The following is a 23,062-nucleotide window of genomic DNA, read 5'->3' as shown; positions in this document are numbered from 1 at the left end:
TTCATGTATGTCTGACCTTATTCTGATGGCAATAGGCTTGACTCCTCCAGCCAAATTTTCATGGCCTTCAAAGTTTACACAAGCAGGAATCCAGTATAAATAAATTTGTTCATTTCATATAACTTAGAAAGAGTTATGTGATGTAAATATGTAAATTTCTGGGAACAATTTTAGTGTTTATATTGTACTACTCCAACATAACCCACTGAATTGTACTGCATCTACTCTCACAGTTTCAAATATTCTGGAAACACAATTTGTTGTCTTCCCAACAATACAAGAGTAATAATTCATGCAAATGGCCTGTGGGCCTGCTGATAGGTAAAAACTACCTTCAATATGATTTCTCTTAATCTTAATTTTCAGACTTCAGCAATCATTATTATTAATTTTCCTTATCTTTTAATAACCAATCACACCTTTTTCAACTTTCACCTTTTTGGAAAAAGAGCAAATAAAACCTTTTCCCACTTAAGATTTTGTGTCTACTGATTACCTCTATACACCTTCCACTTTCTTGAACTTTTTTTACTATGAATTTTGCCCCTGTCTTGTACAATAATTGTGCATAATTCAGGTAATTCATGAATTTTTATGCTTTTACCTTCAATTACTTGTATTAGCATTTTTTGTATGCTGACTAAAATAATGTTCTTCTCTGTAGTTAACACTGATAGCTAAGTAAGGTTTGTTATGTAAGAGGTGGGTGGTTCAGGGTTTGGTTCTGCTGAGCATATAAAACCTTTTCCCACTTAAGATTTTGTCCCTACTGACTACTTCTATACACCTTCCACTTTCTTGCACTTTTTTTTACTGTGAATTTTGCCCCTGTAAGAGGTGGGTGGTTCAGGGTTTGGTTCTGCTGTGCAAACATTTTCAAAGGCTAGCATTTTTAATATTTATAAATTCTGCTGCCTATGATTTATATCTATAATATCCCTTGCATTTTAGCAATGTAATTTTTTTGTATTATGTGCACTGTTTGGTGGAATTACTTTGCTTTTGGCTTCACTTAGTGTACTTTGTTACTGGTGCAGCGTATTGTAAGTATGCATCTGTGACCTTGTAAAGGTATTCCAAGGAGGGCCTGTCATGCCTTTTATCTGCTTCAGAGATATGCCCACATACTTGTAGCGCAGCTCCTGTTACTCATACGCATTTATTTTTGAGACATGCCAGAAATGGTCTATCATACATTGGTCTCCATCAGAGACAGAGCCACACCTCCAGTGCAGCAGCTGCTGCTGCCAAAATCACTCACCTGCAACTACATGTGATATACCAGAATTAATAATGCTATGAAAGGAGATCCTACAAGTTTAGTATGGATTAGCAAGCTGCTACAGTCATGTCTGCTTCTGTGTCTGAAGTTTCTGTTTCAAGGTAGGCCTCTGGTTCATCATGTTCCCCAGACAATATGAAGGAGCAACAGTCTTCGGTGATGTCTCTTTCCTTGCACCTCAACTGTAGTTTCCTCTGCACTTGTTATACCCAATGACTGCATTGCCTGCTTAACTTTAGCCTGCTTGTCCTCAAAGTTTCCTGTTGTCGATGTTCCAGTGTAATAAATTTTTTTTAAACACTCCTGAGCCTGCATCTTTCCTGTCTCCTACAGCCCAAGTTGCTGCCTTGCTGCAGTGTCAACTGATGTGTTAACTGCCTCAGAACCTGGCTGATCTGCTTTTGCAGCCTATTACTGTAAATGTTCCCAAGAACATTCAGTTGTAGCTGGCATGGGTTGAAGACCTCTCTCTGTGGTCCACTTGCTGACTGTCACCTTTACCTGCCGGTCCCATGCTTCTGGCAGTGCAAGTAGTGATGCATACTCTCCCTAGAAGCAGCATGCTGTATGGGAGGTCATCTAGGAAGTGGGACCCTTACAGTAAAGTTCATTCTGGTATTACTATAAACTGCATCCTCAACCATACCCAACCTGGCGCTCCTGAGACATCAAGAATCGTGAGGGTCTCTTGACTTGCTTGATCCATTCCTGTCCTTCAATTGCTTTGGTGGCAGAGCCCTAAGAGAACTGACAAGATTGGCAACCAGAGCAGTAATACTCAACACAGGTACTCCCATCTTCCTCTAGGCAATACCTGATCTAAGGTAAAAGTCCTTGTTCACAGCTTATCAAGAGACTGAGAGAGCCAACCCACCACCCCTGAAAGAGCATACCTGACCAAAACTATCATTTTTAGCCACTCAAAGTTAGACAGTCTAACATGAAGTCTCCTGCAAGAAGAGAGAGTTGTATTTGCCCAGCCACAGATGAATCATCAGTCAGTGGGAGCTAATCTCCACTACTGAAGTCCTGGCAGGAGACAGAAGCACAGTTGTAAGTCCTGGGAAGAGACAGAAGCAAAGCAATGGTTGGTGGAGGTCCTCAAGGTACGACTTCCATGGAGGAGGAACCTAACACAGCCAGCACAGCAACCCTAGAATCATGGATGTTGGGTACCCTTGACAGCATCTTTTTAGAGGAAATGTCAAGCCTTGGAGAAACAGAAAATTGAACTACTCTGGAGAGGTGAAAGTGTCAGACAAAATTGGTGCTGCCTCCAAATTGTTAAAAGCACCAGTCAGAACTGGTGCAGGGACCAGACAGAAACACCAGAAACAATTGGTGCAGCCATCATACACTCAGGAGTTGGGGTGCAAAAAAAAATGTTTTTTTTATGTTGGGTGGAAAAAAACCGGTATTTTTCCATTTTTTTCCTAATTTTTCCGGTACTTTTATAATTTCTTGTATTATTTGTATCTCAGAGTTGCCTGCTAAAGAATGAATTCTTTAAGGTTAAATTGTTTACAATAATTAATAATTTTAACAACTGACATATTATCAGGCTTATAAATTGATAATAGTGTCCACTATCCCATGTATCTATTACATAAGTAAACTTATTGCAATGATAATTCCTAAGAAATTAATACAGTATTACCAAACATGTAGCACAAGTATTTTAAGCAAATTATATAAGTAACTGTGAGGAGAGGGAGTGAAAGAAAGATACAGCCTGACAGGTATTAGACATGTACAGACTGTGTACTACACAGCCACTCCTATAAAAGTTGCCATGTACTGCTGAATATTGTAAGTGGTGTATTGTGCAGTAGTAAATAAATATTATTTAAAGCTTTGTTTTAGAAAGTACATAAGGCTTGGTGTTATGAGTTATAACAAAATCATTTTCTAATTAAGAAAATAATAAAAAAGAAATAAATTTATTTGATCTATTGACTTTGGCATCTTTGGCTTCACCTACTTGCAGTAGGGGAACAGAGTTTGTAGTAAGTTGGCAGTAGGACTGTAAACATGAAGAGGGTGAAACCCCTTAGTGAAGTGTGGAAACACTTTGAAAGACAAAAAATTGACAATAAATATATGACAAAATATACCTGTTGATGGTATAGGCCTATAGAAGAACCTGTAATAATTCTATTATGTTAATTTTAACTCAGTTTTTGTTTATTTAACACACAAACAACTTGTTTTCCCATTATTTACAGATTTTATACAAGAAACAAGAAAAAAAAGGGTTTTTTTCCGGAAAAAACCATTTACATCACTACTCAGGAGTGCTAGTCAGAGCTGGGGCAGCCTCTAGAGAGACCAGAACACCAAATACAACCAGCACAAACTCTGGAGAGGCAGGAATGCCAGACATATCTGGGTAACGCATATCTGGCAGGAGTACCAGACACAACTGGTGCAGCCTCTGAACAGGCATGAGTACATGTCAACACTGACGTTCCCTTTACAACTGGGAAACAATTCTGGTAGTATTTACATTCCTTCACTGGTTAGCAGCAATGATATTCCTGGTCAAACAAACCTGCTTAATATTTCCTATTAGGCCTTTGCAAATGTAATGTATTCGGTTACCCTTAATGTCTGTGCTTCTTTTTCCATGATGTGCACAACAAAATATGTGAAGTGGGTACAAAATTATTTCCACAATCTATACATCTTGGCTCTCTATAAAATTACATTTAACACATGTTGCAAGCTTGCCTTGTATTTTCTGCTTACAAGATCCTACGATATGACCATATTCTCAAAAATAAAAAAACATCTTTTCAGTCTTGGAATACAGTATTCAACCTTTAAACATTAACCATGCTGCTTTTATAACATTAGGTAAGTGGGTGGAATTAAATGTAATAACCAAATTTGGAAGCAGAACTAAGGCATCATTGATCTTCAACATAATTCTTTTAATTCTTATCACTCCTTGATCTTTTAATTCTTCTATGAGTTTCTCTTCCGAATATGCTATTAGCAGAGGGACAACTGTTATTTCCTTGAAGTGATTCCAGAAAGCATGTATACAGCAATCAATTTTAAATTCCTTTACGATGCAACAGTGCTCTTAATTTTTCACTTTCTTTTGGGAGGCAGATTCTACTGTCAATGTTCTCTAACCTTAAGGTGATATCTTAGGTAATGGGCCACAATACTTCACATTGTCTCTGAACATATTTACCATATGAGAAGGTTTCAAGTATCACTAGCCCCATTACACAAATTTCTTGTGGATTTCCCTTAACTCCATGATGAAGCATAGAGTTCCAGTGTAATTAAACTTGGAGGTTTCCTAGACATGTTCATGCCTGAGCAAAGGTTGTCAACTTTTGGGTGTTGTGAGGGAGTCCCCACTTTACTGGGTGAAAATGTTGTAGCAAACCAAAAAAAATCCACCCCATCTCTCATGCGGCTCAACATGCAGAAGGGCTTCAGCAGGGACCAGTCCTCTACTATGGAGGTGTTGCCTTCCCATAAGGGCAAACACTGGTCAGTGGGGTGAAAACACCTCCCACTACCAGCTCCAGTGCCTGGCACCTCCCAGTCCCCAAAACCATGGGAGACTTAATACCAGACTGAGTGAGCCCAACTCTTCACAGACCAAATCTGCATCCCAAGGGGTCTACCAGGAAGTGAGGGTGTCAATTCCAAAGCTCTGACCAATTCAAAGTCCAGGATCATTCCAAGGTTTTCAACAAAGTCTTCACTAGATATCTAGAGATCTTGATCAGAGGGGGTGGACAGCAATATGGAAGAATGGGTAGATGAGCAGATGTGTGGACAGTAAAATGGATGGGTAAATGAGCGGATGCAAAGTATAATGCCTGAGAGTGGTAAAGGAGTAGAGAAACCTTCTACTGTTGAACAGGGGAAGAGAAAATCCCACTGTCTGAGTGCCCTTGTGCCCATCACAAGTCTTCACCACATGAGACAAAGTTTCATGGTGAAGCCCTGTGACTTCTTCATGGTAGTCTTTCTCCAAGAGTATTTTTGACTGACTGTTATTGCTTAATGACAGGTTTTTCAGGACTTAAATCATTGTGACTAGAGGTGCATCTGAATACCTATGAACAAAAAATCATATAATTCACAATTTCTTTTTGAAGTGCGATAAACATTTACTCAACATTTACCTTTACAAGAACATTTGATGATTTTCACTCACCAATGTGTTAACAACAGACTGTATGCACTGTCATTAATACAGCAGTGAAAATGATTGAACTTCTAAGTAAATTCTCTCCCTTCATCTGTCAATTACATATAAATTTCAGCTTCTGTAAGTAATCAAATGTTTGTCTGTCTGCTTGTTTACTTTCTTCCTACCCCGAGTTGCTTATCATGATTTTACTCCACGTTTGGATATATATCCCTTAATAAAGTGTGCAGAATATAACTATGCATATCAGTAAACATAGTGCATTACATTTAACCCCAAATTTTAAACAAGGACATACAAAAACCTAAGCTAAAGTAGCTTACAACATGTTTTGAACTTTATAAAGATATCATAAATTTTGGTATACAATCCTGAATAACAATACTGATGTGATGCTTTATAATCTTAAGCACTGCATGCAAACATGAAGATCTGGATAAAGTGTTTATCAGATTTTTGTTATGCGAAAATGCAGTACAAAACTACAGCTACTTGCTCAGTATAAAATCAGCAATCAAATGCAGTGCATATAATCTTTTTTTTTTATTTCGTATTATTTCTAATTGTACTGTTGCATTCATTACTAATTCAACAGCTTACAAGATACTCCTGACAGCTTACAATGAAATATTGTTACATAAAAAAAAACACTTTTGCATGACTGATACATCAGCTTTAGGGTTATCATGTAGCCTATAATACAGGGTCTTTGTTACTTACTGGAAGGCCAGACCCCTACCTGCCTGTCATGGTCAGTTGCCAGTTTAAGGGAAGAAATATTAGAGGTACCAGATCACTAACCTAAATAAGCAACCCTCTAGCCCTCTACCCTGTTGCTTAAAAACCTGATAGAGCTTACCTTCCAAAATATTACTTACTGTGGCAACCATCCTTAACATGCATATCTACAAATTCTGATATCCAAAAGCAATATGCCATAAATGGAATTTATAGTAGAAGCCAAGAATAATACAAACAAGTTCAATATTCAATCGAGATTATCAACAATAGTATAGTAACTAGATCTCTAAACCTTCACTTTACAGAATTTACAAAGTGATGCTCTCAATTCGTTAGAGATGAGGTTAGATTATCCATGATAACACTGCTATTTAAGAAGCCAGCCCATAAACACAAAATCACTGTTGCCAAACGATTATATTCATAAAAAACTCTTTCAAACAGTTCCATTTCAAATAAAAACTAAGTCTGCAAGCTTGATAAAATCAACAAGACATTTTCTCATAAAAACTAAAACAATAAAAGAAAAAAAATCAAAATGCACTTACATCCTTCTTAAATACCGAATTGAAACCACACAATCCAACAGCTTCACATATTTCCTTTGGTTGAATTTCGGACATGAGAAAGTTGTATACTGGCAAGTAATATTCATCCACAAGTGCTAGGCAGTTCTTGCTAAACTTGCCAGTCTGATGACACAACCCGTCCAAAATCTGAAATAAGTGTAAACTGTGACTACAGATAAATCATGTCTACTGACAAAGAAAATGTACACTCATACATACATAAAACATTTTAACAGTTATATTTATTTTCTGTTCACAATTTCTTCATTCATGTTTTGTGCAATATTAGGAATGATTACTAAAAAAAATATTTCCATTTTAATTCCTCTATATTTAGGTACCTATTTTAAAGAACAATTTATATTACGACTACAGAATTAAAATCCTTACTTCTACAAGGGATATCCCAACAGAGCTTATTCTTGTGAGAGACAATAATGTAACTTATACAATAAGACAAAAGATATGACTGGTGTGAAGGAAGGAAGGAATTCCATTACCTTGGTTATAGATTTAAGTATAAATTGTTGCGGAAACAAATATGGGCAATAACTTAAAATAGGCTATCGACCTAGATGAAGAGACTGCATTGATATGCAGAAGTGGGAACTATCATTAGAGGGGGAGGTAAAGCAGGATTTGGTGTTTAAATTCTTTGATCAGAGAGAGGGGTACGTAGGACTTTTGTTATTTACAAAAGTGAAACAGTGAATCATAGGAACCATGCATCTAGAGATGGAGTATTCAAAGTGGTCACCAGGTTTAGGTATTCGTGTATGATTGTGTAAAAAGGTAATAAACTGAAATATATATTTGAGGAGAGGAGGAGAAAGCAGGATAGCTAGTTAGAATACTCAAAAACCAGTGTGGAATAATATGCTATTAGTGATACATACTATAATAGGTATAAAAGTTCTGGTAAAGCTAAGTTGTGATGGACAGGACATTAACAATAACTGACAGCTGGAAAGGATATTATGAATTATGTGGAAGGATGAAGTAACCATAAAGAAGACAATAAATCTGGATTGTGGACAGAGCACATCCAAGAAAAGTTAAACTGGTGTAGAAAGCACTATGGTAGACTACTGAAGGGTGTGGGAAGACAGAATGGGATGGAAGACAGAAAGGGATGACTGGGAGTAGTCGTTTGGGTGCAGGTGATCTGGCAAAGCCCTCTGGGTGCCAGCTGAATTGGTACTGGACTTTTTAGTCTATGGTGATTCAAAAAGAAATTCAAATGACCAACTAACAACATTCAACTGGGTCAATGCTTAGTTTTAACATATCATTAAAAGTTTCATGAGGGTTTTTATTGACTTCTTATCAATATAATAAAAATAAACAGACATATTGCAAAGGGGGATTTTATCAAAAAGAACAGATAATCAAAATCACAAAAGTGCTAATTTACTAATAAAAAACTGACAAACTTCCACAGTAAAAAATCATTACAGTTCCAAAGACAATCACAATCCAAGGGTAATTTACACAAATGTATACACTTGACAGAAAAAATTTCAAATGAGATCATTCTTACAAATATACTCTTACCTAAAAACAATACATTATAATGTAAGGGAAGCATCTAAGAACTCATTCAAAGCTGAAACTTGTGAAAAAGTTTAAGCTGACTAATGTCACTATCCTGAAGTAAATTTAAGGACTGTTTAACATATTATTTAACATATTCTTCAATCTGTATCCCTGTTTCAGAGGCAAAGGAATCCAATACTGCACAAAATTTTTCTTGACTGCACTTCATTAATACTTCTTCAGCCATTATATGGATAAAATGATGGCATTTAGCTAAAAAAAAACTGAAAAATGACAAAAGAACAAATTACTTAAGATAGTGCCTCCAACAAGCTAAATGGAGAGTAAGGAGTAACAAAGTTCACTTAACTAATAAAAGGGATATTGTAATTTGGTTCCTTAAAAGCTGCACATTAAGGGAATATTAAAAAAAACAAAAAAGGTCTTGGCACCAAAATGAGTCTCAAAATGGCCTACAGCCAAAGTGGGTTTACCACCAAAATAGCTGTGCTAAATTGCCTTTGCCAGCCAATATGGCTCACAAAAATGTATCAAACCCTTGACAAGATGGACATACTTTCAGGAGTTCTCATGAATGGGTACATGGAAAATTGTATCCTTCAGGTATACAGAAACCACAAACCTCCTGATCTGAAGGAATTTAACACAGAATAAGTTTGCAATCTAGGACTGTCTCTGTAATTACCTGTTTTCCCACCAGGTGGTGTTGGAATGTTTACATTCAGGTCAGATTTCTTCATGACTACCCACTAAGATGTGAGGAGGCTGGGTGGGCTTCCACTTTGACAGTAGGTGAGTATCCAAATAATCAATTTTACCATGAAAATTGTCATTAGTATTTGGAATGAACCTTGCCTGCTGGTAAAGTTAGGTGACTACCACATTGACTGAGGATGGTGGGTTTGTGCAGCCACAGAAAAAATGCCCAGCCAAGCGAGCTAAAAGCTTTTTTAATGAGGAGAAAAAAGCTTCTCAACATTCCTGCCTGATGTGTGATCCTTACTGGCAATTACTGTCGCAAGACGTTGGAACCACAACAGGGATTAAGGTCCTCGTAGCGAAACTTATCAGAGGATCCTTACATGGAAAAAAGGACTATCTCATACAGTACTGGCAATTTCTGTGCCCAAGTCAAAAGCCCATAACCGAAAGTCCAAAACTAAAGATAACTACCACCTTCATATATGAAGGTACAGTAAACCCCCGTATTCGCGGACTCACGATTCGCGGACTCACCTATTCACGAACTTCTCTATGGAACATATATACACATTATTCGGTCAAAATTCGCCCATTCACAGTGTTTTTCACTGAGAAATATTCACTAATTACTGTATCTTCATCCCATTTTCATGACTAAATGCATTTTTTGTGATAAAACTATTAAAATAATCAGATAATGCTTGAATTACGTTATTCACCTTACGATAATTCAATTTTGCAATGGGGTAAGCTGAGAAAACAATGTTCAAGCTGCTAATGACTATACTGTAAATTATCATGCATCGGTAACATGGATGAAACTCGACCGCAATTAAAACTGGAAAGTATTTTATTCAAAAGTACTGGGCATGAAAGAACACATTAATGCTACTTTTAAGGTAATAAATGATAAATACGTAAAACTCGTATTATGATGAAATCAAGTGAAAATTGCGAACAGAATCTTGAATTTTTTTACACAAAACAAACGGCCCAAAATGGCCATTGTCATCTGTTAACGAAAATAAGAGATGAATTTATTTCACAACAAGACGTATTTTAGTTATATTTTGACTTAAAAATACTTCATATAACGTAAAATAACATTGCATCATATAAATAAAGTATCTAGAGATTCATTTACGCTAACTAGAAGCAAGAAAAGCGCTCTGAACTGAATTAAATACGGTGAAATAAACACCGCATAAACGATTTCCAAACCAAAACATTGATCACCATGATCGCAATTTATAATACAAAAGCAATATAAGAATATATATATACAATATTATTGGAGACAGTGAATTAAGGCATAACATTTTAAAAGATCCATGGAAAAGATGCATATTCGTTATGTTGACGTTTGTATAATACGATACGTGAATATAGAGTACAGCAGGCTACACTACTGTACATGTATACAATATATATAGTGTAGGCTAAGCTAATTCTTGTTTGTTATTCAATTTTTCTCTGTATTGAAGTATCATAAGTCACTTTGCAGGAACCTCCAGAATTAGCCGATATTAATAATTACTATACCGTGTATGTATAGAATATACTTTATAGTGTAGGTTAGGCTACCATATATGTATACATGGTACCGAATACCCTAGTGTAGGCTAGGCTATGTTCGAGATACGTTTTGGTATTTCTTACATTTTTACCAACAAACGATGGTTTTTTTTAACCTAACCCCATCATAAGTAGGATAATACCTGTATAAGCATTTTTAGTTTGTTTTGTGTGTTTGAACTATCAAAATAGCCAGTTCTAAGTGTTTTTAGAAGGGTTCTAAGTATTCGCAGGTTTTAGCTATTCGTGGGGGTGAAAACGCATCCCCGCGAATATGTGTGGTTTACTGTACACTCCTATACACATCATACTCCCAAAATTCAATAGCGGGATTCCTAACAATTACTGATAAGATAGAAAGCAAGGTTACTTACTAAGCAAGGTCACCATCATATCAGGTTCAGGAGGAACTGTCCCCACAGCAATGATAGGACTAAGGGCTTTACACCAAGCTCAAAATGAACAATTGCAAAAAGTGAGGCAAAAACAGTTATCTCTCCCCTGAGCTGCAAGACACCCTTCTCTAGAAAAAGGTTTAAAAGGAAATAAAGACATGTTTACAGTACAGAAGCCATGAAGATTATTTCCAAAAATGGTAAAAGCTCAGGAATCAACTCTGTATGCATTGACCTTAGCCATCTTGGACATACGAGTGTTTGGCCTTCTAACACCACAGATAAATTCTTAACTTCTCCTCTTACATGTTGTCTGTCCAGGTAAACCCTTAAGAGTTCTAACTGGACATAAGACAGCCATTATTCCATTGCTACCTAAGCAGTTAAATCAGGCAGTCACAAAACTGAGAAGGGCTTTCAATTCTAAATTTTTTCTCTAAGCAATGAAAGAAAAGAGAGGTTGCCACTACAGCAATGCCAAAGAACAAGAAAGGGCTTGAAGATCACTATTATAAACTCTTAATAGGTCTAATCTGGACATACAGACAGCCACTTCTTCACTGCCTACCAAAGCAGTTAAATTAGGCACTGTCACAAAAATGGTAAGGTCTTATACCTCTGTATCTTTATTCTGAGTAATGAAAAAAAAGAGAGAGGTTGCCACTAGAAAAGAGCCCACATACAAGAAATGGCTTGAAGCTCACTAATACACTTTGTCACAAGTGCTAAAAGAAAAGTGTCTTCAAAGTTGTTAAGTGATGCCTTATCCAAGGGCTCAACTGAGGTTAAAATCTGAAGGATTACGTCTAAATTTCATCATAAATCATGATAGGAATAAGAATTTCCAGCACAAAAGAAAGCAAACCTCTTCAAAACTATAAAACGTGAGCAGAATTCCAGTCAGCATGATGCCGAACTGAAAGTAATGTAAAGTGGCAGCCCTGATCACTGTAACAGGAAACTGCTTTGCGTACCTGAGATACTGATAGAACTTAAATCAGGATATCTAGTGGAACAGGTGATGGATATCACGCAGGACAAGCACCAAGGTCATCCCAGAAATGCCCTTAGCTCATACAACTGACAATCTCCATGCAGTGAGATGAGGCATGTGGAGGTTTGATGGAATCTTCCTGAATAAGACTGTCTGAAAAGATCTTTCCTGAACAGAAGAAGACGAGGAACATCTACCGCCGGGAAAGAATGGTAGGGGAACCAACCCTCTGGGACCATGAATGAGACATTAAAATCATCCTTGTGATCTGCAATGCTCACACCTTGAGTATTTCCTCAAAACAGCAAACAGAGGAAAAGCATAAAGGTCTAGATTCGACCATTCTTGAAGGAGGGCATCAACTGCCCATGCCTCAGGATCCTGTAGTGTTTTGGGCAGTCGTAAACAGATGGGTGTTTGGGTCTCCCTAAAGGTTCCACAACTGGCAAACCAGAGGAGGAGGAGACTATCTGACTGCAGGCCTTGCCCTTTACTGCTGAACTGGTCTTCAATAACAAAGTTTTCCCTAAGACAAAACGAGGTAAGAGAATGACACTGCTGGACTCTGTCCAAAGGATAAGGTAGTTTCCTTGCTAGCCTGAACAAATCTCTAGATTTGTCTCTTCTTGTCGTCTAATGTAAGAACTGAGACTTGCATAAGGCCATTCTAAATTGCCAAGAGGTGTAGGATGTTTACCTTCCAACCCCCTACCACCAAATGTTTTCCAGAATGGTGGCCCCAATCTGCCTCCAAGACATCTGAGAACAGTGTAAGGGTTCTTGAGGTCTACAGGCCACCTCGTTACAGTTCTCAAAAGTAGTAGAAAACTGTTTATCCATCTCTCTCTTGGAAAAAACACTCCAACAAGAGAGAGCTGATCTTCATCCCCACATAAGCAACTGACTGGGTCAGAAAAGCATAGATTAGTCAATCTTGAAAAAAGCCCACTCGTGAGGCTAGGAAAAAAATAAATTCTTATCATAACAACAAACTGGTGAGAAACAAACCAGTGGTCCAAATAAGAGAGAACTAAAGTACTGTACTCTGATACCAAGCAGATGAATCCATACTGCTGAAACTTTAACTAACAGGAGAATACTTTACTTCTACTGAATGTACTGGGCATTTCAACAGAAATTATCCTCTGCCCATCCAAAAAGCTTCCAGGACCAAACTGCATGACTCATCAAAATGGGATTAAAAAGAATACAATGTTGAGACAGGAAATGCCCATGACTTGACGGCCTTGTTGCATAACAACTGTCCAATCTACCCTTCCAAACTCTGAACTTTTCTGTGTGAAGAGTGTGGAGAGAAGGATATCAGAAGTTGATAGGGGTAAAACATAACAAAAAGGTACAAAGTATCCAGTCCTGAGACTCATGACTACCAAAGGTTCTACTTGATGCTTTGCCAGACACTTCAGAAAATCTACACACAGCCGTCTGAGAATCCACACAGCCTATTTGAAGTGAGAGTTCAAAACATCAGTTAGTTACATGTGTAAATTTTTCCGCTTAGAAAGTGAGCCAGAAAACTACTGAAGCCAAACTCGAGAGTAGTTTGGGAAGTTCTACATGGAACTTACATGCAAAAAGGTTGTACAGGCAAAACCCTAGGGGCAAGACTTCAAAGGTAGCGCCAAGAATTTCTAATCTCTTGATTCGAGGCATCTTAGGTGATGGCCTTAAACGCTTAGGGGTTTAGGAGACAACGATTGGCCTCTGCCAAAAACAGCTACTAATGGTTGAGCAGGGCTACCTTATATGATTTATACTCAACTGTTTCCTGTTACTTTACAACTGAGTTATAAAAGGAATAAGACATTCCTCCCATCAGCCTCAGAAGTAGGTCTACCATCATCAAAAAAAACTCTACCTCATTTGGACTTATATTTATAATTACCTGATATGCATCTACACTTGTACAAAATACCGAATTCAAAGGTACTTTCGCCTCACTATTAAGCCAAATTACTGTACCCGTTAGAAGGTGTGATGAACAAATAATAAAACATGTATATTACCAAAAATTTCTATTAAATATAAAATGCTCACCTGCTTAAATTCTTCTTCAGTAGTGTTAGCTGTAAGGACATCCCGCCAATGTCGGACTATTGCTTCACAAAAATCACATACTTCATCTCCTGTGTGTTTCAAAGGAGGTCGAACATACGTTCCACTTTGATGCATTCTATTCTCACACATTTCTGAAAATTTTTCAAGTCTCTATCAACAACCAATGCCTCAGACTTACCAAACAAATTTCAGCATCATTTATATATGGTATTAAATCCAAAATATATCTTATAATAATCAGTTTCACAACATATCCATTACTGTGCCTACAATTTAACCCATTCTGTGGTCAACAAAATGCCCCTGACAAAATACTTTCCTCAAAAGAAACAGTAGTTACAATGTTAACACTAGGTTTCCAGCAGCCAACTAGTTTACTTTCACACTGTCTGTGTCCTAGATCATTTCTAATCCTAGGCCACATCAATGAGGCTCACGAGTTTTATTATTTATCTCCCAGACAGCTTTTACTCAACATTTTCACATCATTTCGTCATTACTTTTTCCTTGGAAGTACTAAGGTCATAATTTTTAAATTTTCCTAGTTTTACTAGGTAGCCAGCACTGCAAATATAAGTAATCAACATCACACTGATGAATAATTACAGCATTTTATGAGCGTGCTGAGGAGTACTTCCTTTTGGTAATGTTTACACTGCCATGATTTGCATTGTGTATATTTCTAGCATTTTGACAACTGTATATTATAGTCTTTCAGCAAACAACTTTTGATTGTTACATTACTTTCTTTTCTTGATAATTACCCTCCATCACACCAAAATTTAACATAAAATCTGCTTGATTATTGTCTTGATGCTGTAGATACGTAACAGTCGTTGCTGTTTTAGTACTAGCACCTTACACAGATGAAACAGTTCTCAAGCATCGATGGTACCCAAAATTTTTATTAAAAACAGTAATCAGTAATGTCAATAACCCTTTGCTAAAGTCTGCATTTTGACTTCAAATGTATCTTGCCAAATTACATGTGTGTCTTATATGGCAGGGAATATGGTGAATTATCTCAACAGAAAATATGTTACTGCACATTAGACCTACAGCAGTGCATGCTACATGATTCTGTATTATAAATATTTATTTGGAAATACAGACTCCCCTTATGATCAAAAACCATTAGCCAAAATATGAAAATGTTATTGCCAATGTCAAATAAGAATTAAGAATGTATCAGGTAATATCACAAATCTTAGTGAGGACAAAACTTTACAAATAATACCAACAATGGTACTAAGCATACAATCTATAGGTCTATATATCTTTTAGCATTACAAATTAATAACAGCTTATAAACAGGCAAGTCCTGATGATCATATAGTTTATCTATCCAAACTATGTAACCAGTAATACTGGTAATGGTCACATAGCAACAATAAAATACACAGTGCTGACACATTTAAATGAAACTGAAAAGATAAAATAAACAAGAAGGATACAAAGCTTATAATCACATAAGACTGGATGACAGTAAAATAATTATTTCACACAATACTTACCCACAAGGTCGCAGAAAGCATCAGGAGTAAGTTGCTCAGTGAGGAAGTGGTAGATATCATCAAAATTGGTTTCAACTAATGCTGCACAGCCATCAGAGAGAGAACCTAATTGACCACAGATTGCCAAAAGCCTGTCCAAAAGCTGTCCAGGAAAGGAAGAGGGAAGGAAGAAAATAAGAACATAGGTTCAGTGTGTTTAAGCTTCAAAAGTACTCATGAAACAAAATTAATCATGTCAAATTCTTCAACAGTTATTATTATTCAAAAACACTTGTATATTTTTTACTTAAATCTTGAATAAAACATTAAAAGTTACTTTCAAACAATTGGTATATTGTATGGTCTTTGCAAATAAAAAAAAATTTAAGATTTAAATCTAAAATAAAAGGAATGAGAAAAAAAATGAGTGAAACATAATAGTCATATAAACAAACACAAATAGCATTATCTCAAAGATAAACAACTGATTATACATATTAACCCATAATACCAATGCCTTTGTTAAACTTGGACTTACAGCCCAGAACAGCAAAATGACAAATATGCCAAATATCATGTGATAAAAACACTGTTAAATAAGATTTTGCAGGATGTAACAGTCATTAGGATAATTAAGTGTATAACGTAAATGTACAGTATAATGACTGTTACAGTAATGCATAATGGTGATCTATAGATAAACTAGTGTTTACACCTGTTGTTACTCTTTTACTGTATCTAGTATCTTCCTTTCAAATAGATGCTAGTTCTGAGTGACATCAAGGCAACGTTGTAGAATCATACTTAGGAATAAATATCCCAGAACAGTATATTACATGGTGCAGTGAGTTATGAAGTCAGTTTAAAGGTTTAGAGGACTTGCAACTGTACAGCAAGATACAAGTGGACAAGAATCAAGATTGCAACAGATGCTGATATCCTCAATGAAGCGCTGACTTTCACCGAGGATGATACATTGAACCTGACCCATTAAGAAATCAAGAATTATCTGCAAGCACTTGGGATTAGTAAAAATGCAAAGGACAGCACAGCAAAACTGATCTCATTATTTCAAGCTGCTATGGAGGCACGTGCTATGTGCACTGGAACCCGGCGCTGCTGTCTCCCCTACTCTGCCGACCCCTTACCTGCCATGCCCCCACCTGGGACAGACAATCAGGTTTGCAGGAGGAGGGTGGATGTCTCCCCTAACCTCCCATTCCCCCACCTACCCAGCTCCCACCCATGACAGACAAACTAGTTTGCAGGGGGTGGGTGGCTGTGTCTGTCTCCCCTACTGTGACCCAGGGGAGGACAAACAAGATCCACTCAGATTTTATTATTACATATGCTGCCAGAGTTGACAGACATTTACAAAACTTATACAGTTCGGTGGCCAGTTTTGTTAAGTGTCTGTGATTTACTGTACTGAACAAATGCGTGGACCCTGTAGTCCTTAAACTTTCAGACCTTGATATAAGATTAAAATGTTTTCAGAACAAATAGCTCCTGTTGATCCTATAATTTTGTGCATGAATTTTGCCTGAAGGAAGACTGACATGTTTTCCTATCTGTAGAATCGTCTCAACTTCTATTAAAACATTATATGCAACTAATGGTAGTTTCACTATGTGCAGACCTATGTTCTAGGTTTCCTTTCAACTTTATTACATTTTAAATTGAAAATAAATAATGTACATGGCTCAGAAAGAGTTTCCATTTCTTCCCTGAAAGAAAAATAAAAATAAAGAAAATAAAAAAATGATTAGGAGTTACTTCATCTTGGTAACTGTCAATGTTTTCTGAAACTCTTCTCTGACCATCTTTCTAGGAGTTCTATGTGAATGATCTGGCTTCACATATCAGGGAAGGGTTTGTATGGTCAGGGCACCTACTCAAGTCTAACCTCCTTGAACAAGAAGTTGCAAGACCTCTCTTCAAGCCTCATGTCCATATGGCAAAACGTGTCTACGGGAGGTGAATGATATTCAAGATGATTTCTACCTCGAGTGAAAAAGCTCAAAATGCACACACCATGAGTGCATGCTCATGAAAAGGGAATGCAGTCTCCTATATGTAACCCTTAGGTGGACATTAGGAAGAACCTGTCCTCTTGCTCACTGTGTATAGTCCAGAGACCACTCAAACCCCACTGAAATTCAATAGAACTGCAACAAGGGGGAAGAGGGTGGTAATTACCCTGAGCTGCAGCACATACCTGGTCTACAGACGCAAGTCATTTTCTAATTTCAAACTTCCTATCTATAATTATTTTATGCATGTTACTGTGTGTGTCATTTTTTTACTTTCAATGTTCTTTTTTATACTTTTTAAATGGAGGGAGGAGCACAGCCATCCCAATGTGGGCCTGAGAGCACATGGTGGGACAGAGAGGTAGTGATCCTCATAGGGCATGTGCAGTGGCAACAGCCCTGCCTGATTTACAATAATCACCTTGCAGTGAACTATTACCTTCATTCTACCATGAAGAAGAACAAGCAGGTAAAGTCCTCCTGGACTTCTTATGCAGGTGAAGAGGATCTAGGGACAAAAGTGGAGAAGGAAGATGACAAACTGGAAAATGACTACAATGACAAGGAAAAATTGTGAGAACATTTCTTTCTTTTTCTCCCATTCTTCTTACTGGCCTTCAACTCTGAAGAACTGATTGCAGCTGGAATGGGAGAACTTACACACAGGGTCAGCTACAGGTAACACACTTTCCAGTGGAGGATCACCTGCAGCAGGCAAGGTAACCATGGTTACTGCAGCAGCAGTAGGAACATTGGTGGTTGGTTCTCTTCTTCCTTCGTGCCAGTAAGTCAAGGAAAGAACCAAAAGACAGACTACCTGGAAGATAAGCATACACCAGATTTTATGTAGACAATCAAAGGAAGACATCTCCTTACTGGGTTCCTCTTCCTCGGACACAGGGCAAACAGGTTTGTGGGACAAAGTGGAGCTAGCCATCTTCAGATGAGAAGATCCAAGCAAGGTGCAAGAGGGATGGCAATTGGTAGCAGAGGGACCTGGAAGGATTCAACGTTATCAAATGAGGAAATTTCCCTCAAAAGAACCAAGCAAAATCTTCCTGTCTTCCTCCTTTTCCTGTACTTCACCAACTATGGAGAGGATCAAGAAGCATACACTTAACAAGACAGGGATCAAGTACAAACCCCATACCTTGAATAAACAAAACTTCAGGTGGGTCTACAGATACGGGAGACATGAAGCAACCAACAGATTGCCCACAACCCCCACACTGACAATGGTTGTGTTTCTGCTCCATCTACAAAAAACAAACCCACACAATGCAAAAATCCAAATTAATTTAGACATAAGAGGTGAAAAGAAAAAATGAAAGAAAGCTTCTCATCCACATACAATATTTCAACAAGTGCAGAGGGAGAGGGAGCAGGGGTGCCCTCTCATGACAACAGCCGAAGAAAGACAAAGTGGTGAGAAGGAAGTGAGTGAGGGCATATCCCTTACCAAACCCTATCTCCACAAGTTAACTACCTTGTTACCAAGGTTCAACGGCAGTCTCAGTTTGCACTGAAGGACACTCCTAATATAAAAAAAAACAAAATTTTAGATAATTTCAAACACGCTTTTGTTAAAATGCAATAAAAACTCAATAATCATTTTTTGAGACACACCATGATTTTCTTACACTTAATCATGTCTACAAAAATAAAGTGTGGGAGCCAACATGGAAGAAAATGCTACAAGAAAAGAAATATATTTTTTTATTTCTTGTAGCATTTCCTTCCACATTTGGCACCCACACTTTTATTTTTGGAGACATGATTAATTGTAAGAAAATCCTAGTGTCTCAAAAAATTATATACTTTTCAGTGCATTTCAATAAAAGCATGTTATAACAACATTTTATTTACATTTTTGTTTACTTTATACTTTTTAGTTTTGACAGAAATTGTAACTGATTTATGACTGTAACTAAAAAAAAAAAAATTGAACGTGATCTTCTGTCAAGCCAAAGAAAAGTTAGAAAAATCTGTAGAGTTATTAGCTTATTCTACCAAGTCAAAGGAGGTATGAAAAATCCTAAGTTTCATACAAATCCTGAGATACTGGGAGAGGTCACTGTAGGGTCACTAGAGGTCACTGCTGACCTACTGATCATGTAAGGTTTGTATTGTCACCAGGATTGAGTAACCATGCAAAATTTTCAGTCCATCAGATGAACGAAACAGGTCGAAAATTTTGACCCAAACAGACAGATGCAGAAGTCAAGTTAAATAAAAGCATGTAATAAAAAGCAATGGCTGTTCCCCATAAGACCAAATGTTATTCATGTTTGATAAACAACAATTTACTTGCTCAGTAAGTTCATTTTGCTTATAGATAATGAAAAAGTTAAAAATTCCAGAGAAGAAAAGTAACAGTTGCCATACATACATCGTGCATTAGATCTGAAAGTTAGACAAGAGTAGATCTCCTCATAGACTAAAACTTTCAGTTTCAGGCTAATACTTTACACTGGCATTGTAAAATCTATTTTTCCATAAAAATATGAGAAAATTACATTTTATAACAAAATAAAGTTCTATCTATACTTACCAAGTAATTACATAGCTAATAGTTTCACTCGCTTGGCAGCTAAGATTTTGAAATTCACAGGCTTGCACTAGTTTGTTTTGGGTAGGTGACTTGCCTGCCCACTTTCGGGGGAAAGAGAACAACAACTTAGCAAAGAGCTTTAATTTGTTTATGCCCTCATGTCCACGCGAGGGGAGGAGGGAGGGCTCTGGTCATGTAATTACTTGGTAAGTATATACAGGCAGTCCCCGGTTTACGACGGTTCCGCTTACTGACGCCCGAGGTTACGACGCTTTTCAAATATATTCATCAGAAATTATTTCCCGGCTTACGACGCATGTTCCGGTATTCGACCGTCGACGCCCGATCCGGACGGAAGAAATATGGCCCCAAAACGGCAGAATAATCATAATTTGAAGTTTTTTATGTAAAACTCAATAATAATGCAGTTTACATCGTTTTCAATGCACCCAGAGCATTAAAAGTAAGGTTTTCTTATGATTTTTGACGATTTTCGGCGATTTTCCGCTTACTGACGATTTTCGGTTACGACGCCTGGTGGCGCAAGAACGGAACTCCGTCGTAAACCGGGACCGCCTGTATAAAACTATTTTCCTGATCATGTAATTACTGGGTAAGTATATATAAAACTATTTTATTATAAAAATGTCATTTTTATGTAACTTACCAAGTAATTACATAGCTGATTCCCTGTTCCTTGTTGGACCGGTTGATATAGTTCTCGGCTAGCACTCTGCTCAGCCAGAGTTCACGTCTCCGGCTGGCCAGTGAAGAATTAGAGGAATGTATTTCTGGTGATGGAAATTCATTTCTCGCTATAATGTGGTTCGGATTCCACAATAAGCTGTAGGTCCCGTTGCTAGGTAACCAATTGGTTCTTAGCCACGCAAAATAAGTCAAATCCTTCGGGCCAGCCCTAGGAGAGCTGTTAATCAGCTCAGTGGTCTGGTTAAACTAATGCATATTTAACTTTAACCCTCATTGACAGGTGGGGGGATGCATGAACACATTACCATTAGGAATGGTAATGAATTTGAGAAAAGAAAAGTTGCTAGCATTGATTCAATGTTTGTTGTTTCCTTACCTGATAAGAGAGCTGCTGCAGGTGGATACTGCCTCTGGTTAGCACTCATCTTATCGTGTAGAGGTGCGGCAGTATAGCTGTGAAGCACCTACTACTTCAGTGGGTACTTTGCAGTGAAGGACAATTCCCATGGCTAGCAAAGAGTACAAGTTGCCCCTGCCCAGAGTGCATTACCACAAAATACAACCAGAACAAAGACAGTCACCCATACCACAAAACTTAATAAAAATACCACCCAACCATTAAAAACTGGAGGGTACTCCAGGGACACAGTACCCCCAGGCTCCCCTAAGAATCAACACCCTATGCAAGGCAAAGAGATAATAGGAAGGAAGTACTGCTTCCTACATTTCCTCCCCCAACACCATGCCAGCTACGGAAAACAGATTCAAGGTACTGCACTTATCATGAAGTGTTTCAATATCACACAAGTAATGGGAAGCGAACACCAACTTGCACTTCCATAAAGTTGACTGCAAGAGAGATGAGGGGATAAATCACGTCTGAACACCAACAAAGTCGTGACCGCCCTTATTTCATGAGCTTTAACCTTACAAGAGGGAAAAACCTCATCTCCAACCAAGGAATGGGCTTCTGAGATAGGTCTCTGAGGAAGAATGCTAGGGTATTCTTAGACAGAGGATGCGAGGGGTTCTTCACTGAACAACAAAGACTGCTTGAAGATCCTCGAATTCCCTTCATTATGTGAAGGTAATAAGTGCCCTCACAGGACACAGAGCTCTCTCCTCTTCATCTGGACCCAATATATCAGTTAGGCTTAAAATTACAAAGGAATGAGGCCAGGGCTTAGGTGTCCCATTCTTGGCCAATAATCCCAGGGAAAAAGAACAGACTGCATTCCCTTGGGAGAGGCCAACTCTCTTATCCAAAGCATGAATCTCACTGGTCCGTTTCATTGTTGCCAAAGCAACCACAAAAAACGAGGACCGGACAACCATCTGAGGACTATGTCTAAGTTCCATGAGACCACAGCTACTTCCTTCTGTTTGGCGGTATCAAAGCACTAATGAGTCCAACAAATCTTGGTTAGAGGACAAATCCATTCCTCTGTGTCACAAGAGAGTTTAACATGGCCCTTCATCCCTTTATAGTAGATGTCGAAAGACTTCTATTTCTGTTACAGAGGTCTGAGTAGGGGAGATATTGTGCCTTCTACACCAACCCTAAAGATCGCCCACTTGGCCTGGCAGACTTTGTCTGAAGATTGCCGTCTACACTGGGCAATATGTTCTGACACTGCTCCTGACAAGCGATTCTTTTCAAATAATTTCCTTGACAGTTTGTAACATGTCAGGGCCAGAGTACACAATCCTTGATGAAACCGCCTGAAGTGCAGTTGTCTGAGTAGCTGCTGCTTCTGAGGCAGCAACCTCAGGGAAACCGCCAGCAGATCGGGGAGGTCCGGAAACCATTCCTTCGCTGGCCAAAATGGGGCTATTAAAATCACTGGAACCTTTTGAAGAGACCGAACTTGTTTATTACTTGTCTCAACATGCTGAACGGTGGAAAGGCAGAGTTCTTTGTTCGACCAGTCCTGCAACATGGCATCTGTCACCCATGTTAGAGGATCCGGGACTGGCAAACAGCACGATAGATGATGGTTTCTGGAAGCAGCGAAAAGATCCAGTACTGGTTTCCCCCCACACTTTCCAAAGATCTCAGCAGACCAGAGGGTCTAAGGTCCACTCTGTTGGGATAACATGTTTCTGGCGGCTCAAATCATCCGCCAGAACACTGAGCCTTCCTTGAATAAAACTAGTCACTACTCTGATGTTGTTCTGGTCTGTCCAGAGGAGGAGGTCTCTC

At 38.0% G+C, this 23,062-nt stretch overlaps 1 protein-coding gene across 1 annotated transcript in view; it reads right to left on the bottom strand.

Moving 5' to 3' along the window:
• Nucleotides 1-23,062, bottom strand: part of Sap-r (Saposin-related) — a 168,492-nt gene that overhangs the window by 70,004 nt on the left and 75,426 nt on the right. The window contains exons 7-9 of the mRNA XM_067095684.1: nt 15,589-15,730; nt 14,054-14,205; nt 6,752-6,919 (exon numbers count right to left, since the gene is read on the bottom strand). Of these exons, the coding sequence (XP_066951785.1) occupies nt 6,752-6,919; nt 14,054-14,205; nt 15,589-15,730 (462 nt within the window). The remainder of the gene's footprint in view (nt 1-6,751; nt 6,920-14,053; nt 14,206-15,588; nt 15,731-23,062) is intronic.

The sequence above is a fragment of the Macrobrachium rosenbergii genome, chromosome 51 (assembly GCF_040412425.1).
Source record: "Macrobrachium rosenbergii isolate ZJJX-2024 chromosome 51, ASM4041242v1, whole genome shotgun sequence".
Classification (NCBI taxonomy): Eukaryota; Metazoa; Arthropoda; class Malacostraca; order Decapoda; family Palaemonidae; genus Macrobrachium; species Macrobrachium rosenbergii.
The sequence above is the reverse complement of the archived record's forward strand: the minus strand, read 5'-3'. Positions and strand labels throughout refer to the sequence as shown.